We start from the raw sequence: 15,627 nt of genomic DNA on the forward strand, positions 1-15,627 counted from the left end.
TGTGTGTGGGGGGGGGGTGTTGAGAGGACTATCTTAACCTTCTTAGCCGATGTTAGAGATTGAACGTTAAAGTGTAATGAATTAAATATAAAACATAAACTCATAGACCATACATGGGAGGTCCCAAATGTGTCAGAAGGATATTTCCTATTTTCCATTCCAATAGAGATCCTGCTAAATCAATTAGAAGGCTTCCCCACAGTGAGTCCCAGTCATGATCAGCATAATTTCCTCTCATGCCAGCACATTCGTAGCTTCAGGCAATTCTCTGCTCTTTCTCTCCCTGTTTTTCACTCTTGCTGTGCCTCCACAATAGCAGAGGTGGTGGTAGATTGAGGAGGTGTGCTCCGTTGTTAGACCTACAGAGAACCTTCTAACGTTCTAATGTTCCAAATAATGCCTTCTAACGTTCTAATGTTCTAAAGAATGGCTTCTAACATTCTAACACTCTAATGTTCTAAAGAATGCCTTCTAACGTTGTAGCATTCTAATGTTCTAAAGAATGCCTTCTATCATTCTAAAATTCAAATGTTCTAAACAATGCATTCTAATGTTCTAATGTTCTAAAGAATTCCTTCTAGCGTTCTAAAGAATGCCTTCTAACATTCTAATGTTCTAAAGAATGTCTTCTAACGTTGTAACAATCTAATGTTCTAAAGAAGGCCTTCTAACGTTCTAATGTTGTAAAGAATGTGTTCTAACGTTCAACATTCTTATGTTCTAAAGAATGCCTTCTAACGTTTAAATGTTCTAAAGAATGCCTTCTAACGTTCTAACATTCTAATATTCTAAAGAAGGCCTTCTAACGTTCTAAAGAAAGCCTTCTAACGTTCTAACATTCTAATGTTCTAATGAATGTGTTCTAACGTTCAACATTCTTATGTTCTAAAGAATGCCTTCTAATGTTCTGATGATGTAAAGAAGGCCTTCTAACATTCTAATGTTCTAAAGAATGCCTTCTAATGTTCTAAATAATGCCTTCTAACGTTTGAATGTTCTAAAGAATGCCTTCTAAATTCTAACATTCTAATTTTCTAAAGAAGGCCTTCTAACATTCTAATGTTCTAATGAATGTGTTCTAACGTTCAACATTCTTATGTTCTAAAGAATGCCTTCTAATGTTCTGATGTTGTAAAGAAGGCCTTCTAACATTCTAATGTTCTAAAGAATGCCTTCAAATGTTCTAAAGAATGCCTTCTAACGTTTGAATGTTCTAAAGAATGCCTTCTAAATTCTAACATTCTAATTTTCTAAAGAAGGCCTTCTAACATTCTAATGTTCTAATGAATGTGTTCTAACGTTCAACATTCTTATGTTCTAAAGAATGCCTTCTAATGTTCTGATGTTGTAAAGAAGGCCTTCTAACATTCTAATGTTCTAAAGAATGCCTTCTAATGTTCTAAAGAATGCCTTCTAACGTTTGAATGTTCTAAAGAATGCCTTCTAAATTCTAACATTCTAATTTTCTAAAGAAGGCCTTCTAACATTCTAATGTTCTAATGAATGTGTTCTAACGTTCAACATTTTTATGTTCTAAAGAAGGCCTTCTAACGTTCTAAAGAATGCCTCTGCAGTTTTACAATTCTATAAACAATATTTTTGCCATTCTAATTCTCGAAAGAACATAGCAGTTCAAACATTCCATTGTGTTTACTGAATATCTAATAAACGACCCCCCATCATTCTCGGAGCTCTGACTAAAGATGTTTCTTAGTCTTTGAACAGACGTTCATTATTAAGAAATGACCTGCCAGCCTGTTTATTTCATGAATGGGATTCATGTGTTTGGCTGGCAGGGATGGGAGAGGGACTGCTTGAATGAGTGAGTCTACCACTCACACTACAATACAGTGTTGACCTGACAGCCATGACTAACCTCTGAATCTATCTCACATTGTTCCATCCCATGACAATAGGCCTTTCGCCTCACACTAGTCATATGATTAACATTATTCATTACGTAAAGTCATGTATTTTCCCTTAATATGCAAAGACCTTTTTACATTAGAATACTGTTATCTTTCATTGGAGTTTTTAGCAAATATCTGACCCTATTTACACTCACCAGCATGAAAACTGCTATTGTGCTTTTTGTATGAAAGCACTTGACAAGCCCACTGAGGCTGAGCGGATCCTGTAGTGAGCACTTTCTCTGGGCAGTGTACTATAACGGTGATGTAGTAGGTTTAGCTGAAAGCAGAACTCTACAGGTCAGACAAGCCAGTGCATCCTATAATCCGTCACAATGTCATCAATGTTATCATTGTCATCAGTGTTATCAATGTCATCAGTGTCATCAGTGTTATCATTGTCATCAGTGTCATCAGTGTTATCAGTGTTATCAGTGTTATCAGTGTCATCAGTGTTATCAATGTAATCAGTGTTATCAGTGTCATCAGTGTCATCAGTGTTATCAATGTCATCAGTGTTATCAGTGTCATCAGTGTTATCAATGTCATCAGTGTTATCAGTGTCATCAATGTTATCATTGTGAATTGAGACGTCGTCTCAAAAAAATTACATTCAATACATTCATACAAAGCCTCTACATAAAACAGTTTAGACAGCAAAGCAAGGATGTTTTGTTGTTCGTCGTTGTTGCAGTGAACATCGTGAGCGAAGTGAAGAGACGTTATGTAGTCTAACTGTATGAGTAGATGTGGTTTTGCAACTCCAGCAGGCTGAATAATTCATGCTTAGTCACAGCAAACACTCCTGGATTCAGTACTGCATATACTGAGATATCATACTCATGGATATCACATGTAATATACCTGTAAAAGGCAGAGCCATTCTGGGGCCAAAACATCATGTTACATGTTAAACACGGACACAGAGTAGCAGTCCCATGGTAGTTAGTTAACGTGAAATATTTGCAGAGTATCAAAGCATGTATCTTAGATAGATAATCAGAATCAAATTATTTCAATTGTCTTCAGAAACCATGCTCATCTCAGTGTATGGTATGGAAACGGGTTGCTTGTGGGAGTGGTTTCTCATGCAGAACATTGGATTCACTTTTTTGTCTCATTATTATGTTATTCATTCCATAATTGTGATGGGAATATAAAAAAAGATATATTTTTATATATATATATATATATATATATATACATGTTTTGTAAACCATGAAGCATGTAAATTATACCACCTCAGATAAGGATGTACAGAAAAAAATGGTGGTATTAATACTAGAGAAAAAAATTATTGTAAAATAGAGGAACTCTCATCAAAATTATGTTCTTTCAAACAATTTTGGAATTTTGGGGTTGATACATTTGGAGGGTTGCCACGACGGTGCTCCACCATTGAACATCATAGCTTGGACTGAGTCGTCATAACAAGGCTTTATTGCTGACCATAGTTCAATACGGACACCTCTGACATGTATCTTTATGGGTGCTTCCATATAGGGAAAGGTCACTTTTAACGTTACGGAAAACATGTTTAGCAACACACTGCCTACAGTATAACCACCAAACAGACATTCAGGACATTGAGACGGTTGTGACGTTTAAACAGGAATGTAGCCAAAATAATAACATGACTCCATTTCATTGTAGCCACATCCTGTAAATATATGGAGGACTTGTGAACATCGTAACAGCCTAATTCAATATTCTACACTTTAAAAGTGTTAAAGTGTTTAAGGTGTAAAAAGTGTTAAAAAGTTTAATGTGTGAAAATGACCTCACTCGGATAACGTATTCAAAGAACCAACTCATTTAAATCAGAATTATTTGCTAAAGCCCAAATCAATAGTAAAATAAAGATATCATATATATTGATATTATATAGATTTCATAGTTTAACTACACCGTCCTCTCTTTACTATCCTGACTGGAATATGTTATTTCTGGTTGTGCTTGGCTACATTCCTGTTTTATCCCACTGTGTCTTGGTGGCTTCTCCTACCTTTGAAATTAGGTCTGATTCTTGCATCGTAACCCGAAACTTTACCCATGAGTTTGTCCAGGAACTCAGAGGGAGGCATCGGGGAGGCGGCTTTTCGAGCCGCGGATTCTTTAGAGGCTGCCAAGCTAGAGACAGAAGAGAGAGAGAGAGAGAGAGAGAGAGAGAGAGAGAGAGAGAGAGAGAGAGAGAGAGAGAGAGAGAGAGAAAAAGAAAGGAAAAGTAGGGAGAGAGAGAGAGAGAGAGAGAGATAGAGAGAGAGAAAGAAAGAGAGAGAGACAGAGAGAGAGAGAGAGAGAGAGAGAGAGAGAGATGGAGGGAGGGAGAGAGAGAGAGGAAGAGAGATAGAGAGAGAGAAAGAAAGAGAGAGAGACAGAGAGAGAGAGAGAGAGAGAGAGAGAGAGAGAGAGATGGAGGGAGGGAGAGAGAGAGAGAGATGGGTGCACAACTGAGATTTGAATGGTGAGTTGTTGTCATATATAGCAGCATTCTGAGAGTAATCCAATCCAACAAGGATTTTCTTCTGAGGGATGCTACCATTACTGATTCCCTTCACGTGTCCATTTGCTAGATACTGTGAATCAATAGGAAGTCCACTACTTTACTTGCCTTCCAGATAAATATATAGCAGTTTGACTAGCTCCATGAGCAAAGTATCAACGTTTTAGGAAGTATCCGCTGCATGAGTTATATGCTCAGATAATATTGATTATCCATTAAGTTGTTGTTATTTGACTCCCTCACACCGTAGCCTACAACACAGAACGGTATGCTTACTGGATATGTTCTACATATCTCATCTACATGGATTTTTTAGTATTTTCTTTTTTAAATCCATCAACAAAATAATATTAACATTCCATACACAGAATAAAAAGCAGGGTTTACTATCAGTAACCTCACAATCCATTTCCTATGATGACAGGATAATAAAATAATCAACGTTTTTCGAAAATACCAAAAAACATACCAACTTATAGCTCCAAAAAGAAAGCTGAAAACAGAGAATAGGTTAATTACTTCCCAATTGTTTGGTGCAGGGAGAATTTGCATATCCAGAATGAACCTCTGATGGATAATTAGGATGACAGATGATGACCAGGGGTGGCTTTTCCATTTAATGTTTCATGCATGCAGTCTTCTGAAACAGATTAAATAGATGAGATGAAATAGATGAGATGAGGAGAAAGAAAATAACAAACATGTTACAGTAACCACCACCGCAAAATACAACTGACATCACACGACATCATGTGATAATAACACCAACGACAAGCCTTTAAAAAAATATACAACTGTGATCATTAACCCAACAACAAAGGTCATATTTTGTCATGTCAGCTCAAAAGGTATTCCTACACATATGAACCAACTGCCCCATCAGTAGACTAACATATGAACCAACTGCCCCATCAGTAGACTAACATATGAACCAACTGCCCCCATCAGTAGACTAACATATGAACCAACTGCCCCCCCCCCATCAGTAGACTAACATATGAACCAACTGCCCCCCCCCATCAGTAGACTAACATATGAACCAACTGCCCCCATCACTAGACTAACATACTAACCAACTGCCCCCATCAGTAGACTAACATACTAACCAACTGCCCCCATCAGTAGACTAACATATGAACCAACTGCCCCCATCAGTAGACTAACATATGAACCAACTGCCCCCATCACTAGACTAACATATGAACCAACTGCCCCCATCAGTAGACTAACATACTAACCAACTGCCCCCCCATCACTAGACTAACATATGAACCAACTGCCCCCCCCATCAGTAGACTAACATATGAACCAACTGCCCCATCAGTAGACTAACATATGAACCAACTGCCCCCATCAGTAGACTAACATACTAACCAACTGCCCCCCATCACTAGACTAACATATGAACCAACTGCCCCCCCCATCAGTAGACTAACATATGAACCAACTGCCCCATCAGTAGACTAACATATGAACCAACTGCCCCCATCAGTAGACTAACATATGAACCAACTGCCCCCATCAGTAGACTAACATATGAACCAACTGCCCCTCCATCACTAGACTAACATATGAACCAACTGCCCCCATCAGTAGACTAACATATGAACCAACTGCCCCTCCATCACTAGACTAACATATGAACCAACTGCCCCGCCATCACTAGACTAACATATGAACCAACTGCCCCCCCATCAGTAGACTAACATACTAACCAACTGCCCCCATCACTAGACTAACATATGAACCAACTGCCCCCATCAGTAGACTAACATACTAACCAACTGCCCCCATCAGTAGACTAACATATGAACCAACTGCCCCCATCAGTAGACTAACATATGAACCAACTGCCCCCATCAGTAGACTAACATATGAACCAACTGCCCCCCCATCAGTAGACTAACATACTAACCAACTGCCCCCATCACTAGACAAACATATGAACCAACTGCCCCTCCATCACTAGACTAACATATGAACCAACTGCCCCCATCAGTAGACTAACATATGAACCAACTGCCCCTCCATCACTAGACTAACATATGAACCAACTGCCCCGCCATCACTAGACTAACATATGAACCAACTGCCCCCCCATCAGTAGACTAACATACTAACCAACTGCCCCCATCACTAGACTAACATATGAACCAACTGCCCCCATCAGTAGACTAACATATGAACCAACTGCCCCTCCATCACTAGACTAACATATGAACCAACTGCCCCTCCATCACTAGACTAACATATGAACCAACTGCCCCCATCAGTAGATTAACATATGAACCAACTACCCCATCAGTAGACTAACATATGAACCAACTGCCCCATCAGTAGACTAACATATGAACCAACTGCCCCCATCAGTAGACTAACATATGAACCAACTGCCCCCATCAGTAGACTAACATATGAACCAACTGCCCCCATCACTAGACTAACATATGAACCAACTGCCCCCCCCCCCATCAAAAGACTAACATATGAACCAACTGCCCCATCACTAGACTAACATATGAACCAACTGCCCCCCCATCAGTAGACTAACACATGAACCAACTGCCCCATCAGTAGACTAACATATGAACCAACTGCCCCCCCCCCCATCAGTAGACTAACATACTAACCAACTGCCCCCATCAGAAGAGGATGGACACAGAACACTGAAGTACTGTAAACGAGGAAGGTCACAGTCTCCCATGTCTCTCCATACTGCTACCAGTCTGTGTGTGGGTGGGCCACCCTAACTGCCAGGTCACTGGCCAGGCTGTGCTGCTGCTACTGTCACATGGGCAGTCACCAACTACCCCAGAGGCTGCTGCTTGGGTCAGCCAAGCACTACTCTCTAAATACTGGCTTCATGCATCAGGCTTCATAGAAATGGCATGTGAACCCTATATAGTACAATGGCAACCCATAGGGCACTGATTCTGACCAGTAGTGTACTATATTGTATAAGTGGGGAATACTCTGCCATTTTGGAAGCATTCCTAGATTTTCAATAGTTCCTCGCTAGCGTTTTTGCTGCTGTGTCATTTTTGGAAATTTGGCATTTGAAAGGCACATCAAGTATGTTGTCCGAATCACTGCCAAAGTAGTTGATTCTATACTCACACTGATGGCTGGACAGTGTTGATAACTGTTAACACTATCAGTGTTGCAGCTGTAATTTTCAACAATAGGTGACGATTGTGACGGCCAAAAGCAGCCCTGGTGGGTTAACTGATACCCTGAAACCCTGGTGGCCCAACTGATACCCTGAAACCCTGGTGGTCCAACTGATACCCTGAAACCCTGGTGGTCCAACTGATACCCTGAAACCCTGGTGGTCCAACTGATACCCTGAAACCCTGGTGGTCCAACTGATACCCTTTAACCCTGGTGGCCCAACTGATACCCTGAAACCCTGGTGGTCCAACTGATACCCTTTAACCCTGTTGGCTCAACTGATACCCTGAAACCCTGGTGGCCCAACTGATACCCTGAAACCCTTGTGATCCATCTGATACCCTGAAACCCTTGTGATCCATCTGATACCCTGAAACCCTGGTGGCTCAACTGATACCCTGAAGCCCTGGTGGTCCAACTGATACCCTGAAGCCCTGGTGGCTCAACTGATAACCTGAAGCTATCTGCAGACCTAACAGTTTCTGTCAAGTCTGCCAAATCACTGTATCTCTTCCATCAATGCTGGCATTATGGTTCATTGATGGAACATTCCTAAGAGTTACACTTCTATACTAACCATCAATATCAATCCATACCAAGACAGACAAGTCTAGAATGTATAGCCTAGAATTCTTAGAATCTTAGAATTCTAGAACTGTTAGAATTCTAGAACTGTTAGAATTCTAGAATATTTCGAGTGGAATTTGCTTTGAGCAGATAATGCCGTGTATCAAGGATTATTCTAATACCAGTTAATTACCACACAATACGGTGAAATCCTATTATAATCACCTAAACACAATAGTCGGCTGTGACCATGAGGTTAGTACTAGGGATCAAGCGCTGGAAATAAACTGTTGTTAGGACTCACGCAATACAGACAATACCATACTCTAAAGCTGTGAAAAAGCGTTTCAATTTAGTATTGAACAAACACCCTCGAACTGACAACACAATCAGATTAGTCATAGAGAGATTAGACAGTGTCCTCTACAGAGATGATTGCCTTAGACAGCGAGCATGGGCCCATGCTGTGGGCCACGCAGGAATCTGTTTGACAGTGTGAAATTAGGGGACAGGCACACTCTGTCTCCTTACATTATTGGGGGGTTTGGTATAATAGGAATGTGTAGCATCGATATCACACCAAATCACAACATCTATGGAGGTTAAACCCCCACAAAACCACATGAATTTGCACCATGAAAATGTGGGACCAACACACTCTTTCTCCTTACATCATTGAGGCCCTTTGGTTAAGAAACATAATATATGAATGTAGGATAGACCACTTACACACTAAATCACATAATCAATAGGCCTAGAAGTCAATCCCACTCAAACCTACAGGAATCAGGATTCTACACCCATGGGGGGTATCAAGAAGATCATCTATGATTTCCTTCCTTCCGTCTGGGCTTCTCCCGTCCCGAGTGACTTATTCCTGGGTTTTGCGTGATCAAAGTTTAGATTTACTTGAATTATTTCTGATCAATGCTTGCTTGGCCAGGCCACGGCCCACTGTGGAAAGGCCTGGTCCGTGTGGCCGGTGCTGAGGCAGCAGTAAAAGAACAGCTGACTCCCAGCGATGGAGAGAATAATATGCAAATAACCCCAGTCTCTGAGCTCTGCATACCTTAATGTGGAGCACCAATCATTAGCCTTAAGTTTACCTCCTTATGCTCTTAATAAATCCTCTGAAGACTACAATCCTAATTGATCCGATCCTTGCTTTTTTTGTTTTTTTTGAACTCTCTGAGAAATCAAAGCCCTACCAAAGCCTTCATCCCCTCCCAGTCCATGGCACAGATAAGAGGGATGGGCAGTTCTGTTCACCTGGACAAACTGTTAACATAATGTCTGTTAATGAGACAAAATCATCATCATTTAAAAAATACATATTACACATTACACAAAACAAATGACAAACATGGGTAGCATAAGGTAATGCATTTGTCTTTAGGGGTGTTGTTGTGTTGAGCTGAAAAAAAGAAAAAAGAAGAAGAAGTGAAACATGACATGAATTCATGCTCCGTACAATGTCAGCATGCAGTACAGTACAGCATGCTGTATAGAACAACATATTGGACATGCATTGGAACTTGTGTTCTGTGTGGATATTAGAACATAATCTGTGTTTGAAAGGTTTTAGTGAATGCAGAGCTATGAATTCCTCCATTTATTTATCCATGACTGAGTAGAAAGAGAGGTAAGACCATTGATAATAAGCCATGTTATTTATAGTGCTCTCTGTCTTTTTACGTTGATCAATAATGTATTACCACACATCAAGCTTTGGAAATTAACCTGGATAAAATTGATGATTGTAAGTGATCGTAGAGAACGCCAGTCAATTTGTCTTCATTAGAGGCTTCAATAATTATAACTAAATATATCCACCTTTCCCGCCCTGTTCTGACAATACATTTATATTTTTTAATTTAACCTTTATTTAACTAGGCAAATCAGTTAAGAACAAATTCCAATTTACAATGACGGCCTACCTCGGCCAAACCCTACGACGCTGGGCCAATTGTGCGCCACCGTATGGGACTCCCAATCACAGCTAGTTGTGATAAGAGCCTGGAATTAAACCAGGGTCTTTAATGACACCTCTAGCACTGAGATGCAGTGCTTAGACCGCCAAGCCACTCGGGAGGCCCAGATAAACACACCATAAATATATAAAGCCTATCTGACCTGAAAACAAGTGACTGCCATCACCATCACCATGAACATGATGTGGCTGAACAGCCTGGTGTGTGTGTAAATACAGCAGCATTTATTAAAGACATGGGGTGTAAAATCTGTGATGAAATTAGGTTTTAAAGGACTAATTCTATAGGTGATTGGATTACAACTGGTGCTTTGGTGTCTGTGCATGCAAGCAGTGCCACTGCTTTCTGCTGTTCGAGGTCAACTCAAGGTTGTGTTTCATGAGAAGGGTCGCAAAGTTACCAGTAGTTTACCAAAGTTACAGGTATCTTCAGATATGTTGGTAATTAACAGACAATCTATGGCAATCTTTGGTCAGTTATACTAGGATAACTTTTAAAAACATTATTCATATATAAAATTATTTTTTTATTTTTTATATTTATCTGTGTCCATATTGTCAATGCGTTTCTAGTGGCTGGACCATATGGGCGGTAGGGTAGCCTAGTGGTTAGAGCGTTGGACTAGTAACCGAAAGGTTGCAAGTTTGCAATCCCCGAGCTGACAAGGCACAAATCTGTCGTTCTCCCCCTGAACAAGGCAGTTAACACACTGTTCCTAGGCCGTCATTGAAAATAAGAGTTAGTTCTTAACTGTCTTGCCTAGTTAAATATAAAAAATGGTTCAACAGAAAACAGCCTAATTATTCATTTTTTTAAAGCATCTAATCAATCAATTAACTCTGCTAACTTTTCCTACTATTGACTTTTATCACGACTGCCACGGGTTTAACACCAAAACATTGACAACAAATACAAACTGACATAGTAAAATAAATCAAATATATACAGGATGTTTCATGCTGAGACCATCATATTAAACAACAATGGTGTTCACTCTAATCCCACACACACAAAAAAAAACGGTTTATATTTAGTAGGATTATATTTTATCACTCTATTTTTATTTGAAAATCCTGTTATTTAATTATTTTTTTAATTTATTTTTATTTTTTTATGTCATAAAGGCCAGAGATAATTACAGAGACCTGTGAAAATATGAAGTACCCAAAAGGGCCGCAATATGTATTGTGCTAGATTACATCCAATCCTTGAAAGAAAACAAAATGTTGGTAGTTTACTGGTAAACTGGGAAGTTTCCAGTGAAATATCCACCCTTTGCAACCCATGAGCCTGTAGACCAGGTGATACTGGAGGGAATACATTCAATTATCATCAAGTCAATTATAGATTAGCTTTACATTTCCCAGTTCACAATAGAAAGCAATGTTTACGGATACACAAATCCATAGGTGTCAATTCAACACTTTTTTTTGCCTAAATAAATGATTCCATATTTCCAATATTGCTGTGGAAAACCGTGCATCTATTTGGTTGATTTAACTATTCAACTGAGAGTAATGCGTCCCTAACATTTATGTGTCATGGTGTCAGAGTGTCAAAGATGGCCATAAAATACAAGATGATAAAAACCAACAAAACACACCATATAGCCACATTCTACACTGTTGAGACTAGCATATTTCTGCACAGTTGTGAGGTGTTAATTGTAGTGTAAGGCCTTTAACGTAATTTAAATCAGTGAATATTTATTTATTCACGAGAGACTATGTGTGGACACATTTGCTGCGTACATATTCTCCAGTGATGGTCTGGGATTCTTGTTAGTGGATTTGGGCCACATGTTCACTTCCACACATTGGTGTGCTATGTTGCAGAAAGCAACGTATATCCTGTTAAATATGGGCTATACAGTGTATATCCTGTTTAATATGGATTGCGCAGCGAATATCCTGTTTAATATGGGCTATACAGTATATATCCTGTTTAATAAACAGTGCATAGTGTGTAATATACTGTGTTATAGAATGTGTTTTGAATGCTTGAAATGCTCAATTTCCTCCCACTGTTTTCATGGCTGGTGGTAAACTGGTAGGGAATATACCCTGTCATTCATTTTTGATTGAACGAGCACTAGTATTCCCAGATGTTTTGCAAATGAACATCGACTGACATAGGCTATAATTAGATAATGAAATGATTTCACTTACTGTGTCAAATGCATTCTTTATCTGATAGTCATTCATTAAACAAGCATGCAACCTTCCACATGGGCCAAAAACAAACACGAACAGAAAGAAATGTGTATTTTATACGGAAATAGATGCTTGCATATACAGTCATGTATAAAATGTGCATTCATCAGGCTGTTTTGACATTGACAAAGTAATCAATTCTTGGTAATAAGTCTGCATTTGAAATGAGGTCTGGGGGTCTAGGTTGAGACTGGGAAAGAGATATCAATTAAGCAGAACTGCAGAGTTCAGCAGTAGGAGCTGAGGCTGCAAAATCCTGATTCTACTTCATTAGCTAAACACGCTGGCCAGAATGCTAAATAAACACTGTCTGTCTGCAAGGAATGGACATGGAATCCAATGGACTATAGAATAGAATATAGAATGTAAAGTCGTCTAAAAAAGAACTCTGATGATTCATTTGATTCTAGAATGTTGAATGTAATGTTGATTAGACATGCAATGCATAACAAAGACAAAGAGCCATGTTTGGGCCAATGGGAGAGAAGCTGTTCTCTGAACAGAATACCTGCCTCCCCTCCAATGTGCACATTGGAGATATCCCTGTTCACATTTACAGAGAATAATACACTTCATGTATGAGGATCACGAGCTTGATAGTAGTCGTTACATTCATACAAAGACAATCATGTCAAAACTAGAATATTCCAACTGGTCAGGATGGATATACTGTGTGGTTACTGGAAGAAAGCAAAACAGTCATCATCCAGCATATTTACAATATATATATTCTGTGAAATATCCAAGTCTTTAAATAACATGATTTTTTTTCATTTCATTCACAATAGTTGAATAGAGACTAATACTTTTACATATAGTGCGCTGGCCCCATGAGAGAAATGAAGACAGACACAGGACATTTCTCTTCTCAGTGAGTAGGTGATGGATAGGCCCACACACCAACAACAACAAAACTTCCCTGATATGTGTGTGAGAGCGTGTACTCAGTTCCTTTACTCTGACTTGCCTGTTGATAACATATGCCTCATCAGAGAATACGTCGTTTAGCGTTTGATGACCACTAGTGTTCGCTATTAGCTCTCGCTGTCTCTCTCACACACATCTTGATGTAATGTAGCGTGTGACTTAATGCAACTCACTCACAATAGAGAAATGATTAGGCCTACATAAATATATAATAAAGCCAACGCAACTTTTGACAATCGTGTGATTAAACCCAATCAATTGGCTGCGTTGATAGATTTCCATTCAGACTTTTGTCAAGACATGTTAAGCTATGTTGGGACATATTCTGACCACACTGCAGCCCACACGAGAACAACAAAATGGTATTTAACACATTAAACTCAATAAATAATGTTCCTTACCTGAAAAATACTATTGTTTCCCACAAATAGATCCCGAGAGCGTTTATTCGGAACATTTTTGCCGGTCTCATTCGGGCTACCTACAGCTCCAGGAGTACCAATAGTAGAATTCCAATTTCTTTAATGATTTCGGACCTCCAAGGTGAACAATTCTTCTGTTGTTTTTTTTCAGATTCCAGAGTCACAAGAAAACCACAAGATGTTCATAACCGCCCAGGCCATGAAACCTTCTTCCTTAGACCGCCGTCATTGATTCGGATAACCCAAATAATGAGTACTTTTTCAGGACAACGGACAGCGGCAAACGCGGTTTGCGGAATTTCACTCAGCCCAGGTTATTGTTGCTTTGAGGGTACAGCACGTTAGGCTACGATATCACAGATATTTCCGACGTTTATTCTATGCGATCCATTTGGATTTTGTTACAAGGGGAATTTGTCAATTTCAACATGCCTCCTTCAGTGATAAATGTGGCAATGCATGTGCTCTGCGTCTTAATGAATGTCTCAATTTTAGAAGATGTTTTACTACGTGGCTGTATAGCCCTTACGTCTAGATCAGTAGCGGAATTGCACAGTTGTTACACGAAATATATACATACGTAGTCAGTGTTTTTTTCTTAACGCTTTCTCTTATATGCATCCCAAAATCAGAGGTGTTGCTTTCAAGCCACACGTAGTTGTAGTTACCCCGGCGGTGCTGACTGATGTTTTTCTGCAGGTACTCGCCGTGTCTCGGTAGTTGACTCCCAGGGGTGAGATGGAACTGCTGCAGAGAGCTACTTCCATTGTCCGGTCAAGTTCGGGACTCACAACTCGGTTTCGTCTTCTTGCATTTAGATTCCTCGTAATAATGTCAAATGTAGTGAAATCGGGATGCGATTAGCCTCTTCTTCCATTGCCTCCTATAGCTCAGCGCTCTCACGTCAGACCAACACTGTATTTCTTGCTGCAGTCATTTACTAAACTCAAAAAAGCACCTCACCTTTGAACACACGCCCACATGACGTTGCCATTGGTCGGCATGTTGCTCAAACTAGTTAGGCTACGGCTCGGATTGGAGAGAGGGGTTGTCATCTGGAGAGTTTTAATGTCCCGCGCATTGGTATGGAAATAGAGAATAGTCCATGATTTGTCTAATGTTAGGTTATCATATTTCTATGTACTTTTTAGTGTAGTCGACTGTTTACACACCCCAGTGTCTACAGTGGTTTACATGTTAAAATGATCATTGGACCGACTAAGCAATTATTATGTAATTGTATTTATTTTCCTTTTTTTGGGGGGGGGGGGGGGGGTCAGCCGGCATGAAGTATTTTTTCCTTTTTATTTCACTGTTCATGTAGGTTACTTTTGATAAGTGAGCGTTGCAAGGGCGGCAAAAAAAGAAAGGACCCAGAAAGAAAGTATCTTGTTCATTATTATCCACTTGTTTTTTCTGTGAAATCTTTTTGGTATAATCAATATTGTTTTGCATCCATGCAGACATCTAAAGTGAGGCTCTCTCCCTTTCTGTTTCTGCAGTAGCGGTTTTTCATCTGCACCGCTGTCCACATTGTCCACTGAAACGTGATTCTGTTTCTAATGCCTGCAGCTCTCTTTCCGAACGCAGTCACCAAAAGATCACGTGACACGCGGACGGGATAGAACGAATGGAATACGGTTGGATATATGGTGTCTTCAAGTATTCAAAAGGATTCCGTCTTGTCCTATTGAGGAGACAGATAGTGTTCGAATCGTTTTTCGCAATAGAGATGTAAGATTATAGCAAACGTGAGTCAAGGATTTATTTAATTTATACTCTTCAGCCGACTACCTGGATGAGATAAGTGAAATAAATGCTGTGCTGTGAGATTGAACATCCAGCATTTCCTAAATACAGTATGCCATTACATAATGAATGTGTTGCATCCATTCTGAGTGCACTAGTTACCATTACCCAAGA

General features: G+C 39.6%; 1 protein-coding gene across 2 annotated transcripts in view; it reads right to left on the reverse strand.

The window, feature by feature from the left end:
* The window catches only part of LOC135526748 (glycine receptor subunit alphaZ1-like), an 89,386-nt gene extending 74,780 nt beyond the window's left edge, over positions 1-14,606 (reverse strand). Inside the window, exons 1-3 of one of the 2 annotated variants that reach the window (XM_064955373.1) lie at positions 13,684-14,606; positions 4,883-4,906; positions 3,916-4,040 (exon numbers count right to left, since the gene is read on the reverse strand). In XM_064955373.1, the coding sequence (XP_064811445.1) occupies positions 3,916-4,040; positions 4,883-4,906; positions 13,684-13,754 (220 nt within the window). In that variant the 5' untranslated portion in view covers positions 13,755-14,606. The remainder of the gene's footprint in view (positions 1-3,915; positions 4,041-4,882; positions 4,907-13,683) is intronic. The other variant, XM_064955374.1, reaches the window with a different exon arrangement.
* Positions 14,607-15,627: the final 1,021 nt, after the last annotated feature.

The sequence above is a fragment of the Oncorhynchus masou genome, chromosome 32 (genome assembly GCF_036934945.1).
Source record: "Oncorhynchus masou masou isolate Uvic2021 chromosome 32, UVic_Omas_1.1, whole genome shotgun sequence".
In the NCBI taxonomy this organism is placed as follows: domain Eukaryota; kingdom Metazoa; phylum Chordata; class Actinopteri; order Salmoniformes; family Salmonidae; genus Oncorhynchus; species Oncorhynchus masou.